Here is an 18,284-nt window from a genome sequence, read left to right on the forward strand (position 1 = left end):
CCTTGAGTGGGACTCCCTCCTTGAGTAGGTTTCCCACATATGGGAGGTTTTAGTGTTGGGGTCTTATTCGAAGACTTGGACTAGAACTCTTGGGGCTTCCACCTATATAATGAGGAGGAGAGGGAGGGGGGCAGCCACTCTTTGGCTCATCCTTGGCCGCACCCCTTAGAGGGCCGGCGCCCAACCCCTCTCTCTCCCCAAACCCTAGCGGTCTCTCTCCTCCACCACATCCCGCACGCTTAAGCGAAGCTCCGCCGGATTTCTCCACCACCACCGACACCACGCCGTCGTGCTTCGTCGGATTCAAGAGGAGCTACTACTTCCGCTGCCCGCTGGAACGGGGAGGTGGACGTCGTCTTCATCAACAACCGAACGTGTGACCAAGTACGGAGGTGCTGCCCGTTCGTGGCGCCGGAAGCGATCGTGATCAAGATCTTCTACGCGCTTTTGCAAGCGGCAAGTGAACGTCTACCGCAGCAACAAGAGCCTCATCTTGTAGGCTTTGGAATCTCTTCAAGGGTGAGACTCGATACCCCCTCGTTGCTACCGTCTTTTAGATTGCATCTTGGCTTGGATTGCGTGTTCGCGGTAGGAAATTTTTTGTTTTCTATGCAACGTTATCCAACAAGCTAAACACCACATACTTCCTCATGAGCTATGAAACATTAACACAAATTGAGAAGCATTTTGAAGGTTTTAAAGGTAGCGCATGAGAATTTACTTGGAATAATTTGAAATGCCATGCATAGGTATTTATGGTGGACACTTTGGAATAACTTGGTTTTCAGGTGTTTGGAAGCACGAGCAGCGTTCCCGCTCAGTACAAGTGAAGGCTAGCAAAAGACTAGGGAGCGACAAATCAAGAGAGAAATAACTATCATAATCATGCTTGCGGCAAAATAAATTAACTGAGGCATAAAAGTGATACAAGAACTACGAAGCAATGTAAATCATTGAGGCTTAATTGACTCTTGTTCGAGTCATATGCATGCGTGAGCATGTGCCAAGTTAATTCAAACGAATTATTCAGAGGAGGATACCACAATATCATACCTATCTATGAATAAAACAATGCAAGCAAACATCCATGACATGCTACTCATATTAATAAATTGGAGCTAAACATGAGAGATCATGAACTACTAGACTTTCTTAAATGACATATACCTCACATGAACCAACTAAGCATGCTCACATGGATGAGTATATGTACAAAAATGAAAACAAATAGAGTTCATACCAGCCTCTCACCACAATCAGATTGTCGAATATCGTCATCATTGCCTTTCACTTGTGTAGCTTGGATAATATAAAATGAAAACCACGCTCCAGCCACCGAAAACCATTGAACTCATAATGAACTTTACAAACCAAAGAAGAACAGCAAATATTTTTGGTGTTTTCGAATTTGAGAACAAGAACAAAAGGAAACAAGCAAACAAAGCAAAATCTTTTTGGGTTTTCTTATAGCAAACTAGAAATAGCAAATAAAGCAAAACAAATGCAAGAAACCAAGATAAACAAATGGTGAAGAGAAACAACAGAAATATTTTTGTTCTTTTTGTGTTTTAGGAAAGAAACAAAGCAAGAACAGGAAATAGCAAACTAAAAGAAACACAGAAAAGCGAGATGGCAGAAATCTGCCAAAACTTGACAGCAGTACAGAAATCGATTTTTACAAAAATCTTACGTTGCTCAGCTCGAAAAGTGTTCAACTAATGAAAGTTAGATAACAACCTGGGGAACATGCACAAAAATTGGCTTCGCAAAATACTGTTCTGGCTATTTTTGAGAATTTTTACGGTAACAGTCCAGAATCTGTTTTCAGGCAGCACTTCCCCAAATATCATCTTCCTCTCATTAGAAAACCACTCAAACAAACTAAACAAGTATATACAAGTATCCAGCAATCATGATATGCAAAGAATGAGTGATGCCGGTATACTTCCCCCCCAAGCTTAGGCTTTTGGCCTAAGTGGAGTTCAATCCCACCGAGGCCATGAGGTAGTATCCCCGTAGTACGACGAAGATGGATCATATTCCGGGTATGTGCTAGAAGAAGCACCCGGATACGTGACGGTATAGTCGTAGGAGGGCTCGGCGTCCTCGGAGTCGTGCTGCTGGTGGAAATCTTGTATCTTCATATGTTCATCCACCTCCTCCTTAGTGCGCGACCATGGTTGCTCGTCAATACGGAACAAACCCAGGCTGGGGAAGAGGGATTTCTTTCTCATCCCCGTCGACAAACAACATTCTATAGACCATATTATCTAAAGTGGAATCGGTGGTAACAAAATGATGGCTTTTCATAGCAGTGATATCAAGCCTCCTAGGGGTTAATGGCACATCATTAGGATCAATAGGAAGTCTTAAATGTGTTAAAATGCGCGGTGCAATAGTTCCTCCAAAAATAGGCCCCCTGTTAGACAGGCGGCGAGCAATAAGAGAACCAAGATGATAAGATGTCCGTCCAGTAAGTGCAATATTCAAGAAGGCAAGATGGTAACTAGAAATATTGCTAGTGTTCTCCCTACCAAGTATGCTAGTAGCAATGTAATATGCAAAATATTTAATGGCAGGGAGTTGAATGTTCCTTATCTTGCCCCGCTGAATGGTGCGACAGTCATCATTGGTGATCCCTCGATAGAGCTCCAACAAGTCCCGGGGTTGTCATCAATCCTCCTTGCTGTACCTACAGGGGCAATATCCAATGCACGACAAAATGTTTCCAATTCCATAGTAATAGGATTATCATAAATCTTGAATGCAACTGTCGGCTCATATTGCGTGTTTTGGAACTTGAAGCTCTCGACAAAGATTTTGGTGAGCATGTAGTATTGCTCCCTTTCATCTCCCACGTAGGTGGCTAAACCCGCCCTGTTGACAAGGGTGAAGAAATCATCCAGTATCCCTGCATTTGTCAGAAAATCATAACATGGGAAGGATGAAGAGTTAGGAGCCCCATTGTCCTCTTCGGGCGCGAAGCTAGGCGCGATGATATCCTCATTGTACGATCGCCTAATAAACCCTACAAAGGATCCTAATCGTGCTAGCCTTTCATGGACTCTTCTTGGATTTCCTTTCAGCTGCGCCCAGCACCTCTCTAGTTTCTCTACGAGATGGAGATGGCTCATTCTCTAGTTTTCCTACGAGATATAAGTCAGTTTCTATCGTACTTTGAAGTTCAGGAAGGAGTTATTAATTAAGACGAAGAATGGGTGGCGGTCCTAGAAGGCCTCCCGGTGCTGGTTGTTCCTTTCTTGAACAATTCTCCAAAGTTGAACTTCTTCATCTCTTTTCTGAAATTTTCAACAAGCAATATAAAACTTGATTTGGTGACATATAATTGAGGAAAACCACCATAGAAACTTGCTAGAGTACTAATCATGCATCAAAACTAATTTCTACCACTTAGAACAAGCATGCAAGCTCACTAAACATGTTACCTACAGCAGCAAAATATTCAAGATATACTCAACCAAACAAAATTCTATTTGGATAATCGAAGGAGTCACATACCGGAGAGCAAATGTGCCAAATTTCGAGACGAAATCTGGGCTGAGCAAAGAGATCGAGAAATCCTGAGCTCTTGAGCAAAAACGCGAGTGAGAGAAAGCTGGTTCGAGTTTTTTCGGGAGAGAGAAGATGCTTTGGGAGAAAGAGATGAAATAGTGGGGCAAGGAGGGGCCCACACCACGGGGTGGCGCGCCCCCTTGCTGGCCGCGCCGGCCTGTGGTGTGGCACCCTGTGGTGCCCCACAGGTCATCCTACGGTACTCCCGAGTGCCTCGTCGAAAAATAGGACCAACGGTGTAATTTTTGCGAATTTTTGAAAACTTTGAAAAATGCACATTTCTGGGTATTAAGTTTATTATTACTGGCCAGGAAAATTTTGAAATCTCTAATCAACTAAGGAACTTTGCAAATTAAAAGTGCTACAGCAACTAGAGCAAGTGGAGGAAGAAAGAGATGTTGCTTACCTCCTCTATGCATATAAAAAGTATTTGTTAACAAGGTTGATCAAGTCTTGCCACCAAATAAATTTTACATAGCATATGAAGAAATAAACCTCAAATCAATCATGTTACCTTGAATTGTATTGATATGGATCCAATCACAAGAGTTTGATATTCTTCTTTAGGCTCATATATAGGACAATCGATAGTTCCAACTTTGATAGTTCTCACATTAGAAATAGTATTAACTCCGCACACTTTTTCAATCCTCTTGGGGAAATAGACGGTGTGTTCCTTATCATCAACATTGAAAGTAACCTTTCCTTTATTGCAATCAATAACAGCCCTGCGGTGTTAAGAAAAGGTCTCCCAAGAATAATAGACATATTATCATCTTCGGGCATTTCCAACACAACAAAATCAGTTAATATCAAGCAGTTATTAGTAACTTGAACAGGAACATCCTCACATATACCAACAGGAATAGCGGTAGATTTATCAGCCATTTGCAAAGATATATCAGTAGGTATCAACTTATCTAAGTAAAGTCTCTTATAACGAGAAAAAGGCATAACACTAACACCGGCTCCCAAGTCACATAGAGCAGTTTTAACATAATTATTCTTAATAGAACAAGGAATAGTAGGTATACCTGGGTCGCCCAACTTCTTTGGAACTTTGCCATTGAAAGAGTAATTAGCAAGCATAGTGGAAATTTCCTCATTGGGGATTTTCCTTTTGTTAGTAACAATATCTTTCATATACTTTGAATCTTGTTTTAGTTCGTTGAGAATCTTGTTCAACTCTTTTGGGATGCCCTTCAGGATATAGAGGATCCTGGGTAGAGACACCACCTCTAGTTGTTACTTCATAAGCATGTTTTTCTTTAGAATTATTTCCTAACAAGTCATTTTGCACTTTAGTGAGTTGATCAATTTGAGTTTGAACCATATGAAAATGTTTAACAAGCATCTTAACATCATTGGAGGTTCTCTCCACAATATCATGCAATTCACTAATAGCTCGAGAATTTTCCATTAAATGATTCTCTACTCTCATATTAAAATTTTCTTGCTTAACAATATAATTATCAAACTCATCTAAGCATTGCGCAGGAGGTTTTGAATACGGAATATCTTCCCTAGTAAAGCGGCTGAAGGGAATTTACCTCAATCATGGATGAAGGGGGAATTATCTCACATATATCTTCTATGGGAGGAAGATTCTTCACATCTTCAGATTTAATACCTTTCTCCTTGAGAGACTTCTTGGCTTCCCTCATATCTTCATCATTCAATTTAATTAAACCCCTCTTCTTCAACATTGGCGTTGGAGTTGGTTCGAGCGTAGTCCAATCATCATGATTCCGGCCTATTTTAGCCAATAATTCTTCAGACTTCGTACTGGAGTTCTTTTCCTGAAAACACAACCAGCACAACTATCCAGGTATGCCCTAGACTCAATGATTAGTCCACTATAAAATATATCAAGTAAATCATGCTTTTCCAAATCATGGTCGAGCCGAGCTCTAATAAGAGAGCAAAATCTCGCCCAAGCCTCGAGGCAATTTCTCTCCATCTTCCTGGTCGAAATTATAAATTCTCCGCAAAGCAACATGTTGAGCACTAGCAGGAAAGTATTTACGGAAGAAAACATCAAGCAATTCTTTTGGACTTTTAATAGAATTAGGTGGCAAACTATTATACCAAGTTTTAGCGTCATCCTTTAATGAAAATGGAAAGATTTTAGCAACAAAGTAAGTACGCTTCTTAACATCATCAGAAAACAAGCTACTCAGAGTAGATAACTCAATCATGTGTTCAACAACACTTTCTTTTTCGAGTACCACAAAAGGGTGTTTTCTCAACAATAGCTATATGAGATAGATCAAGAGAAAAATCATAATCTTTATCCTTAATGTTTATAGGAGATGTGGCAAATTTAGGATCAGGAGACGAGTTTATATCTAACGAGCATGTTACGCAAGCAACTTTTTAATTTTTCTTGCATCAGTAGTAGCATTGCATTTTTCAATAAAATCATCATAAAGTTCCACATAATCTTCATCAAGATCATCACTAGAGTATTCAAGTTCGGGTGAATTAACGGGTGTAGTAACATCGGGAGTTTCGAGTATTTTCAATTTGTCTAGACCTAGCAATTGTAGCATCTAGAAAAGTTCCCAATGAACCACTATCATCAAGCACAGCGAAGCATCATCACAATTATAAGAGGAATTTTCAGATTCAGCGAAGTACCAAGCATTTGAAGCTTGTGGTGGTGAAACAAGTTTACTTATCACGAGATGGTGAATCAAGAGCAGCAGAGGTACTCAGAGTTGTACTTTTTCTTGTAGTGGATGGTAATATGGCGACCTTAGTATCGCGAGGTTTACCCATGATGGAGAATTTGCAGCGAACAATATCAATCCAAGTGAACTTCCAAATAAAGCTATGCTCCCCGGCAACGGCGCTAGAAAATAGTCTTGATGACCCACAAGTATAGGGGATCGCAACAGTCTTCGAGGAAAGTAAAACCCAATTTATTGATTCGACACAAGGGGAGACAAAGAATACTTGAAAGCCTTAACAGCGGAGTTGTCAATTCAGCTGCACCTGGAAACAGACTTGCTCGCAAGAGTTTATCGATAGTAACAGTTTTATAGCGATAGCGATAGTGAAATAACAGCAGCAGAGTAACGGAAACAGCAGTAGTGATTTTAGTAAACAGCAGGATTAAAATACTGTAGGCACGGGGACGGATGACGGGCGTTGCATGGATGAGAGAAACTCATGTAACAATCATAGTAGGGCATTTGTAGATAATAATAAAATGGTGTCTAAGTACAATGCAATCAATAGGCATGTGTTCCAATTATAGTCGTACGTGCTCGCAATGAGAAACTTGCACAACATCTTTTGTCCTACCAGCCGGTGGCAGTCGGGCCTCTAGGGAAACTACTGGATATTAAGGTACTCCTTTTAATAGAGTACCGGAGCAAAGCATTAACACTCCGTGAACACATGTGATCCTCACATCACTGCCATTCCCTCCGGTTGTCCCGATTTGTCACTTCGGGGCCATTGGTTCCGGACGGCGACATGTGTATACAACTTGCGGGTAAGACCATAAACAATGAATATCATGATGAAATAATAACATGTTCAGATCTGAGATCATGGCACTCGGGCCCTAGTGACAAGCATTAAGCATAACAAGTTGCAACAATATCATCAAAGTACCAATTACGGACACTAGGCACTATGCCCTAACAATCTTATGCTATTACATGACCAATCTCATCCAATACCTACCATCCCCTTCGGCCTACAGCGGGGGAATTACTCACACATGGATGTGGGAAACATGGCTGGTTGATGAAGAGGCGTCGGTGATGATGGCGGCGATGATCTCCTCCAATTCCCCGTCCCGGCGGAGTGCCAGAACGGAGACTTCTGGCTCCCGAGACGGAGTTTCGCGATGTGGCGGCGTTCTGGAGGGTTTCTGGCGACTTCGACTTCTCTTCGTGCGTTTTTAGGTCGAGGCCAATAAGTAGTCCGAAGGAGGGCGTCGGAGGCCGGCCGAGGGGGCCACACCATAGGGACGCGCGGCCCCCCCTAGGCCGCGCCGCCTTATGGTGTGGGGCCCTCGGGCCTCCACTTGGTTTGTCCTTCTGGCTCCGTCAGTATTTTGGGAAAATAGGGCCTTCTGTCAAAATTCCGAGGTTTTTCCTGAAAGTTGGATTTCTGCACAAAAACGAGACACCAGAACAGTTTCTGCTGAAAACAGCGTTAGTCCGTGTTAGTTGCATCCAAAATACACAAATTAGAGGCAAAACAATAGCAAAAGTGTTCGGGAAAGTAGATACGTTTTGGACGTATCAGTCCTCTCTATTTGTCAATTGCCCAACTATAATTTGTTCACCCAACATGCTATTTATCTTATTGGAGAGACACCACTAGTGAACTGTGGACCCCGGTCCATTCTTTTACATCTGAAATACAATCTACTGCAATCACTGTTCTCTGTTGTTCTTCGCAAACAAACATCATTATCCACACCATACGTTTAATCCTTTGTTTATAGCAAGCTGGTGAGATTGACAACCTCACTGTTAAGTTGGGGCAAAGTATTGTGATTGTGTTGTGCAGGTTCCACGTTGGCGCCGGAATCCCTGGTGTTGCGCCGCACTACACTCCTTCACCAACAACCTTCACGTGGCCTTCATCTCCTACTAGTTCGATAACCTTGGTTTCTTACTGAGGGAAACTTGCTGATGTACGCATCACACCTTCCTCTTGGGTTTCCCAACGGACATGTGCTTCACGCGTCATCACTTACTCGTGGTAGACTTTAAAGGTAGTCTCCAAACCCTCACAAACGTCTTATGGAAGCAAATCCAAAACCCGGATGCTTCCGAGCGACCCTAGCCGCCTAGGGTTTCCGCAAACCCAAGAGTAACAGGCTTGCTCAGTGAACTCAAGGGGAAATGAGATTTGACTTGGTGGAATTGTAGATCTCGGCCTCCTCAAGCTTTTTCCCTAAAGGAATTTGAGTTTGGTTGATGGAGGAGGGAGATCTCAAGCTTTTGGAGTTCAACAATGGAGTGTGTGTGAGAGAGAAATGTCTTGACCTTTTGGACTGGTCAACCTACCTCTTCAAGGAAGAAGTGGTTCATATAGTCCTCCTGAGAAAAAGAGCCGTTTGGAACCAGAATCGCGACACCCGACATAGGATTGGCAGGCCGAGCTACATGCTGAAATTTCCGGCAGCCTACCCGATATGCCGGGCCAGAGGCCGGACCGGCCGACAGAAGCACTCAGCATGCCGAGCTCTGTGCCGACCTGCCTGGAGTTCGTCTAGAGAACAAAGCACAATTAAAGGCGTATACTATAGATATGTTGCACATCTACCGTGCAAAGTTGTGACATGGCATAGCTAAGAAGCTGTTATTTTGTTCAGCTTTAAAATATAGATAGAATAGATAGAGCTGTTATTTTATTATTTTGTTGAGTTTAATATATAGATATATAGGATCTATCTATCTACCAATTGCAGCTAAGGGTATTTCCAGCCGTGTCCCCAAAACGTCCCTAAACAGCGCCGAATTTATAGTTTGGGGGACGTGTTTTTTTCGTGCCGTGTTTGGGGGACGTCGCTCCCCAGTCGCGTTCCCCAAACAAAATTTTAGATATTTAAAACTAAAACGAATTCATTCAAACTTGCTATATATTACATAGATTCGAACGAAATTCGATGAAATTTAAACTAAACCCTAATCTAGTAGTACGTGCGGCTGCCAGAGGCGTCGTAGTACTGGTGGAAGTTGTACATGTCGTCGACGATGACGTCCTGCTTGCCGCGCTCGTCGGGCTCGTCCTTCACCGCGCCGCTTGGTCCAGCCTCGCCGTCGTTGGTGAGGTCGACGAGTGGCTTCCTGGTGTTGCGGATGGACATGGCGATCGCCCTGTCGAGGTCGCCCCTCTAGGCGTCCTTGTCGTTCAGCGACGCCGCGTGTAGCCCTGGGCAGTCCTCGGGGTCGTCGCTGTTGGCGATGAGACGCTGCTGCCACTCGTACTCCGCCAACAGCGCCGCCTTCCCGACTGCCTCGTCGTCCTGCTCCTCCTTCACCTCTGGCTTCAGGATGAGGAGGGCGCCACCGGCGCGCTTGTGCTGCTGCCGGCTAACGTTGTTGCCGCCCCGCCTCGGATTGATGGGCGGCGTCGCGAACTCCGGCTCCTCCTTCACCTCGCGCTTGGGCACGGTGCGACAAAGAAGGCGCCGATCGCGCCGGCCCTAACGAGGAAGAGTTGGAGGAGGACGAGTACGTCCTCCTCGGCTTCCAGCGCGCTGTGGGCGTATGGGATGGTGGCGGTGATGACGGCATCTCCAACCTCGGCGTGCCGTTCTGGCTGCCGTCGACGACGTGCTCCAGGGTGCGCCCCGAAACGTCCCAGAAGAGGAGACACCCCTCCTTGTTCCAGCTGTTCCGCCGACCGATGAGGCCGGCGGTGCTGTTCATCTCGATGTCGTGTTGCGCATGGAAGTAGTTGACCCACGAGGCGTCGTTGCCGGTGGTCGCCTAGGTTGGATCGGCCCGCTCCTCGGCGATGAGGCGAGCCCACCGGGCCCTGATCGCGTCCCTCCTACGCTCCGTGCCCGGCGACGGTGGCGGCGGGATGCCGACGCCGTTGACGGCCATCCTCCACCCGCCGCTGCTTGGCAGACGCATGTTCGGCGAGACGGGATATCCAGCCACGGTGAGGCTGCCGCGGTTGAAGCCGTTCGCCGTGGCGATCTTGTGGGACGACGACATTGGTGAGGCAGGAGGAGATTTGGGAGCGGTGAGGGGTTGGAACGACAAGAGATTGGGATGGAAACGGAAGGGGGTGCTCTTATTATGCAGCGGCACTAGGCGAAACAGCAGCAAAATGTTAGACGCAATAAACACCGACGCAGATGACCACGCGGTTATGCACGACGAGACACGTCCCTCCCTGCGTCGCCTCGAGAAAGCTGGGACGCCATTGCACGACGAGACGGTGTAGGGCGCAAATTTTGGTGGAGCCTACCAAACACACCCCCGGCCCTGACCTGAAACACCTGCCCTGCGCCGCGCCGCATCGTTCTGTCGGCGTGAATCTGCCGCGCCCGTGTCCGATCGTTTCTCTTTCGGTCCAGTAACCCTAGTTTCCCCTTTCAATCCAGCGGTGAACACGCCGTCCAGACTGAGGATGAGGTCGGCGGCTGGAGATGATCCCGATTCAGGGGGACGAGTACTCCGGCGTCGCCGATCGGGGAGGCAGGGAGAAGACTGGGCCTACAGAGGCGGCGCAGTCAGTCGGAGACTCTCGAGGCAAACGGCGGAGGGTGGACGGCGTCAGTGCGGCGGAGGGCGGTAAAAGGATGCTGGCGGCGGAGGAAGTCGCCTTGGAGGGCGTCAGTGTGGGGAAGAAGAGGGCGGCGGAGGGCGGTGAAAGGATGCTGACCGCGGAGGAAGCCGCCTTGGCTGCCCGGCCGCTCCCTCCCAAAGAGCTTCCTTACCCCAAATCTGGTACACACAGTGAAGTGGTGGCTTGGATGAATGCGATGGACGCGCTGCATAACAACACTGACCTCGGAGACGAAGGTGATAACATAACTTCCTGTTCACTTGTTACTAGCTCCGTCTTTCCCTTCTGCCACACTAAGGCCCTGTTTGATTCATAGTAATGTTGGGAAAATCATAGGAATAGGAAAATTTCCTTTGATGGCACTGTTCATCTATTTGATTCAAAAGAATGGAGCATAGGAAAAGTGTAGAATTTTTGTTTTTCCTTTGGTCTAGCTTTCATAGAGAAATCAAAGGAATTCTACAATCCACTGAGACCTCTTTTTTTTTTTTTACATTCCTATGCGCAAGAACGGGGGAAAGGCCATAATTTGCATGATAATCATGATTTAATTATGGTTTTAAGGATTCTTGTGTTTTTCATATTCCTGCGAATCAAACACCCAATTAGCGAATTCGTGTGCTTTTTACTAACCTATGAGATTCCACATACATTCCTGTCCTATTACTGTGTTTTTGGTATTCCTATGTTTGTGAAATCATCCGAATCAAATTGGCCCTAACTACTATACTGTCCTTTTTTTTTCTCTTAAGATTCTCTTTGTAACATTCTGGCTCGTGGGAGAGGAAGGGTCAGGGTCACTAAATCCGTGGGATCTGCACCAAGCATGGATGGTAGAGACATGATCACGAACGTGGCCCGCTCCATTGTGAACGTATCAGCCACTGAACCTGGTACATTTGAGTAAACCTTTTGTGTGATTCTTCCGACTATTTTTTCCTAGCCGCTAATAGTTCCCAGCTCCTTGTTTACAGATGGATCGGTTTTATATTCCACCGGCACCATCATTGAGTACGATGAGGTTGGTAAGTGTGCTAAGATCTTGTCTTCGGCTAGCATCATGTGCACCAAGGAGGGCAAGCTGCGGAACCCAAATCAAAAGGTAACAAATTGCACGTCTCATTTCGTTCATTCCTTGTATGTTATGATATCATTGAGTGTTTACCTGGTAGTCAGAGGAGCTCACGTTTTAGTTTTTTTATATACTACTAGTATGGTACCCATGCACTGCGCAGAGCAATAATGGAATATCTCTAGATATTGATCCAAAGGTAGTTCTATATCTGGAACATGAGCATCAATCATGGCTTTTTTCCACCTTATGGGAAATACCGAAATACCAGCGTCTTGCTCTTCATCCTTGTCGCCATACATCCCTCCAATCCAACTCGTTCTGAATTGCATGTTATCTTCTCCCATCCCAATTAATCCCAAGTGCGGCCTTACCTTCATATGCCACTGAGTGGAAGACATTCAGTATTCATCTCCTGCAAAGGAAAGCAGCCACAACAGGTTTAGTGACCATGGTTCTTTGCCTTCTTTCTTGATTTGAGCCCTATCGTTGTAAAACATTTGCAGGGAGAAGCCTCTGTTTCGTTTTCAAGAACTAAAACATCACAATTGAAAAAAAATAGCAGTCTGGACCATGTTTTAGATGTATAGTTCAGTGCAAATGCATGGTTCAGATTTCTGGTCCTTCATAGAACATAGAGTAGCAATAATGTTATTACTTTTTGAGTAGTTAATTATCTTACACTGAAATTCAAGTATAGATGTTTTAAGTTCGAATGGAAATTAGTTTTTTTACACTTCACTCACTTCTGCTGAAATGTTTTTTCCAAACACGTCTTGGCCATTAACTAATTTCAGACGCAATAGCTCCTCTTTGTTTCCTGTTTCTGCACGAAAGGCTCATCCTAGCAGACCCTGAAAGCTTCACCACATTTGGATCCATCGACCTTCTCAAAAATGTTTCTCTGTCTGCATCATAAGTAGTACAGAAGTTATATATTCAGAAACTTCCATAGGATGAAGGAATGACACATGATATTGGCGTGTGCACAAAGTTAAGATAGATACAACCTCTTAACAAGAAAATCTTTTATTACAAACCCTACGACACCAAGCATGCTAAAATGTCTTATATTAGTGAACAGAGGAAGTAGCTTTTTTTCTAATACGCATGTATCTAGACACGTTTCAGGGCGTCGGTTCACTCATTTTGGTCCGTATGTAGTCCATATTGAAATATCTTAAACATCTTATAATTTTGAATGGTGGGAGTAGAAGTGTGTTGAAGCCATAACAGGTTTGACTTCTATTTTTATTTTCTCTGTCCCTCATCACATGGCATATAATTTCCTTACAGTAATACACAAGTAAATGCCGTACGAAGCATTTCCATGGACACAAAATGTGATAGCTGACATTTCATAACAGAGTGCACACATTTAGTGTATCCAAACAAGTTCCTTTCTATAAGTCCTTAGGCTATTTTGTGCTAATAATCAATAGTACGTTTCATCTATGCATTGATTTAAGTTTGTTCTGGCTCTATCCAAACTTTGAAAGAGACTTGGTCCAACATATGAGTGCAAAATTATCAACTAGCAATCTGTTTATTAGCGACTGCTATGTATCCCAAAGCATCATACCCATCTGATCAAACTTGACCATATATGTAGTCAATCAAATGGCACAATCGGTCATAACTACGAAAACCGTAAATAAGGCCTAAATGGAACAGTGCATATGAATTCAATGAAGACATCATCTAACATCTGAGAAAGAATGCCCTAAGATGAAAATTCAGTCTCCAAATTCAAAGAGATGGTTCTCAAATGACTCTCTCTCTCTCTCTCTCTCTCTCTCTCTCTCTCTCTCTCTCTCTCTCTCTCTCTCTCTCTCGCTCTCATAATAACTGTATGCCATAAAATGCTGGAAGCAACATGATGCAAATATAAGAGAATGATACAGAAGCATGCAAACACGTACTTATTTACCTTCCACAGCTGTGTTGCCTTGGCTGTACTCACGTCTCAAGCCGCAAACGGCCGCTATTCGAGCTCACAATGCTTATTCTGCTCCATCTAACACGTTGCCATGCAAAATGGAGATTTTTCTCCACCTGTTTTCTATGTTCGTGATGCTTAACTTGTGCAGACCCTTGGCTCATATGTCATAAAAAAAGGTAACACAAAAATAACAGTTAAATACACAGGGGATTGGGTAAATCATTGTGACAATTCAGAAAGTTCACCAGTACAAAACAAACTTTTGCAGTTTTGCTACAACCCTTTCCTCTTCCTTTGCACATACACTATATGAAGACAAACCGAGTGGTAAATAACATTAACTCTAACCAGTTATTAAAACAATATGGATTGTACAGACCTGTATTTAGTTAATACCTCTAGTTCAGCTAAACAACAAGACATAGTAGACATGAGTCCACATGTACAACGAGAAGGCCACGGTCATTAAAGGAGCTCATATTTATCAATACTATCCTGCACACGTGGAGTTAATAGCATAAAACGGCCACTTTGGGGACCAAATTTACGAAATGGTACCACTTAACATTTTCTTAGCGTAAATTTACCTCCCAGTGGTGAGTTTTTGCAATTCAGGCAAATGGAGCGTTTAAAGCAAATTGACACCTGTTCTGATAGCAGGCCCCACCTGTGGTACCATTTTGTAAATTTGGCCCCCAAAGTGGCAGTTTTATGCTATTAACTCTGCATACGTGGTTAAAATATTTTTAATAGCCATGCCTTTGAATAATTGCTTTTCTAGAGAGAAAGAAACAAGTAAACCTCTACCAAGTTAACCCAAATAGATAACATTCAAACATGAAAATAAACTTTTAAGTTTTTTAAGGCAAATGACTGCATTTGCTTAGTATTTAGTACTTCAAATAAGTTGTTGACATATCCATTAAGCTAGCCATGCAATAGTGCTGCTACAACTTGGTGATTATTTCAAACACATCATTTGTAACATGCATATACATAAATTTATAATGCTAATAGGATGAGATCAAAAGAAAAAAAAAATAGCTAAAGAAAATATAAAACCGGGAGGTTATGGACCTTAATATAATTGTATGATAGTTGGAATAAAGAAGATACTTATCTATAACTTCTCCTCAATTAGCTGTGAGCACAGTAATCCCACTAGGTATAGCTACCTTCAATACAATTCCATCCTACTAGGTATATCTACTTATTAAAGCGGAGATTTGTAATTAGGAGAGGGATTCTACAATCAATAAACATGGTCAGCATACAAGAAAGTAGACATACTCGATGAGCAAGTTTTTCTCACTAGGCCTCTGCAAGTCACATTCCTCGAGTGTGGATTCCACAAGTGATCCACCAGTGGGGGTGGCGCTTTCAGAACATTGTTGCAAGTCTACATCACTTTACTGCTGCGAAGGGAGTGAATTGACGAGGCAGGAGCATCGTGACTATGGTTTGTTTGCAAAGAAAGAGGTTTTGGTTGCTTTGGCTAGCAACAACCGACAAGAATCGTCTGTTTGGTGGAAGACTAAAAAGTTACCCATGGTTACTTATCCACCCAATCTGGATGCGCACTCACAAATATACTAGCTTCTCATAAGTGTTTTTTTTCTTTGAAGTAATCTTCTGAAAATGATTTAAACATGTATTGTCAAAGTCTTATCATGTAACTTATCATTAGATAATAGTTCTAACATGTATTTCCTTCGATTTGAAGTGCATGTTTATGTTCTTGTGATTGAAGTTGATATCCAAATCTAATCCATGTAGTTGTTAAGTTGAGTTTAATGGTAAACAATGTTATTATGGCTTATCTAATGAAAACTTCTCTTTTTAGGTATCAGTTCACCTATCAAATGATACTGTTGTGGAGGCACGTGTGATATTCTTCAACGGCCACTATGGAATTTCTCTTCTGGATATCAGTACAGGGTTTACTCTGGTGCCAGCTTCTTTGGGATCTAGACCGTGTTATGGAGAGAATATCATTGTCTTGGATAGAGAAGTAAACTATGCACTGGTTGTCAGCCATGGCTCGATACAGTGTTTAGAGTATCCTTTCTTCGAGAGGAATCATCATATGTTCGCCAGCTATTATAGCCACTTGGTAAACAATATATTTCAGTGTTCTGTATTTCCATAATCTTGTTTTTATCATCATGTTCAATTCACTTGTATTTCTTATGCAGATTTGCACAGGTGGGCCAGTAATTAACAACAATGGTGAGGTCATCGGTCTGGTTGTCAAACATATCCCGCAAGCCGCTATTGTATCGACATCTATAGTGAGAAAGTGTATTGACATGTGGAATCAATTTGGGTAGGTTTTCTAAATTTTACTGTTTATACTACCTCTGTCTATAAATAGATGTCTTAGATTTGTTAAATACTAGATGTATCTAGTAACTAAATAGTGTCTAGATACATCAAAATTTAACAAACTAAAGGCATCTATTTATGGACGGAGGGAGTATTAAAATCCTATTGAGGAAATATTTTTGTTAGATAGAAATGGCAATTAATGTTCGAGAGTTGCTTGGCGCTAGTAGGTTGATTGTTCAGTGGAACTGAGTTAACAAAGGTAGAATGAAATGGTCAAAGCATGGATACAAGGAATCGCCCCGTATGTTTTGGTTGAGCTCATCCCGTCCAGAACAGGGAGGCTCTGAATCTTCATTGAGAGTGTTTTTTTTTTACTTTTATTGTCTGTTGGAATTATATGATTATATGCTGGCTACAAACATGACTCAGACTGCAATATTGACCCTTAACTGGGACCCAACTAATTCTAAGCTGATTTGGGTGTTAAATGATTCCTAGTCCTCTGATACATATTCCAAAGAAATTGACAACAACCTAGGACTGGTAGAAAAAAAGTTTGTCCAGTAACTCTTCAAAATTCTGCAAGAATTGAATGGATGAACAATTTGGAGCGTTTACCTGCAAACTGGTTGTAACTTTTAAGTTTGATAATTTGAAATGTATGAATCTACAATATGATTAGATACTGAAAAATTGACCTGTTCTAGCCGGATCGCACATCCAATTCATCACCTTGAGTTGACGACCGTGCGAATGCTGGATATGGTTTATCGAGATGAGCTTTGGGCCCGCCACAGTATCAGGAGTGGTTTTATTGTAGATGAGGTATCCTCAAACACACATACATCTTTTTCCTGTTATCTATTCATAATTGTGAACCTTTTTCCCTTACCAAATTTCTGCTATTTCTCGAAAACTAGAATGCAAAATAGAATTCTAACTTTTTAATCTGCTTAGGTGTGTCCTAACTCTACTTCTGAGAAGATTGGCATTCGAAGAGGAGACGTGATTGAATTGATTGACATGGATCATCTTTCTACTGTAGTTGAGGTACTAAATTATTAGCACTGTAGGTAGTTTAGTTGTACTTAGAGCTAATGTGGCCAAATTTGCGTTGTAGCTTGAAGAGTTTCTTCTTAGTCTTGCTTGGGACTTTTTGGAGGAAAAACTTGATTCGTCCTCGACGATAGATATTAAGGTATACTAACAAAGAATCCAAGTTTGAGTTTGTGACAAAAATAACCAACATACCGCACCCCAATGTTTTTATTTGTTCATTGCAGATACGAGTTCATGACATTCGTGCAAAAACAAGTGTGTGCACTATTCTTCCCATAGGATTCTGTGATGCTGCAGTGCGCTCATACTGTTAACCAGATGATTGGCCCAATAGTAAGTTGGCTACATTGGATACTTTAGAACTTGAGAAAATTTCTTGCGTTTTTCTTTTAAAAGGTATCTATTGGGTTGTGTACCCATATAAGAAGTTGATGTATATGAATTTATCTCTGATTATGTTGTCATCTAACATGCACAATGGTGGCACTATTTGTTAAATTGTGTATAGTAAACTCGGCTTAAACATATATTAGTAGTGACCAGCAAATGTTTACCATGATGCTCTCCCTTACTTGGGTTTGTGTGTACTGCAGGCTCTCTCAAGTTCATGACGTAGTGCGTTGAGTGTATTGACGATCTTAATCATGGCAAAGACTAGCTTCTTCCTGACTCCATGATGGTGTTGTTGTGAACATCGTCTCAAGATATAGTACTAGGCAGTAAGATATAGTAGTATGGGTACTAAGATATATAGTAGTAAGGCAGGACGGGTGTCACTGTCTGTGCTCAGAATTAAATTTTGCACTATGCATAAAATTTTCTCTTGCTGCTAACTTAGACGAGTCCTTGTGATGAATGCAGGCAGGACCAGTGTCACCGTCTCTGCTCAGAATTAAACTTTGCACTATGCCTTGTAGTTTTCTCCTGCGCGCAAACTTAGACGAGCCCTCGTGATAATTGCAGGCAGCACTGGTGTCATCGTCTTTGCTCAGAATTAAAATTTGCACTATGCCTCTTAGTTTCCTCTTGCTGCTA

General features: G+C 42.6%; 1 protein-coding gene across 1 annotated transcript; it reads left to right on the forward strand.

Annotated features, from left to right (window-relative positions):
* The first annotated feature begins 10,708 nt into the window (after positions 1–10,708).
* LOC124647626 (putative protease Do-like 14) lies at positions 10,709–18,082 on the forward strand. Its single transcript, XM_047187539.1, has 10 exons — positions 10,709–11,084; positions 11,601–11,741; positions 11,823–11,950; positions 15,706–15,975; positions 16,058–16,188; positions 16,898–17,015; positions 17,148–17,240; positions 17,311–17,388; positions 17,474–17,582; positions 17,843–18,082. Exons 1-9 carry the CDS (start codon positions 10,709–10,711, stop codon positions 17,561–17,563), a joined length of 1,425 nt encoding a protein of 474 aa, XP_047043495.1. The 3' UTR covers positions 17,564–17,582; positions 17,843–18,082.
* Positions 18,083–18,284: the final 202 nt, after the last annotated feature.

Source organism: Lolium rigidum, chromosome 4 (assembly GCF_022539505.1).
Source record: "Lolium rigidum isolate FL_2022 chromosome 4, APGP_CSIRO_Lrig_0.1, whole genome shotgun sequence".
NCBI lineage: Eukaryota > Viridiplantae > Streptophyta > Magnoliopsida > Poales > Poaceae > Lolium > Lolium rigidum.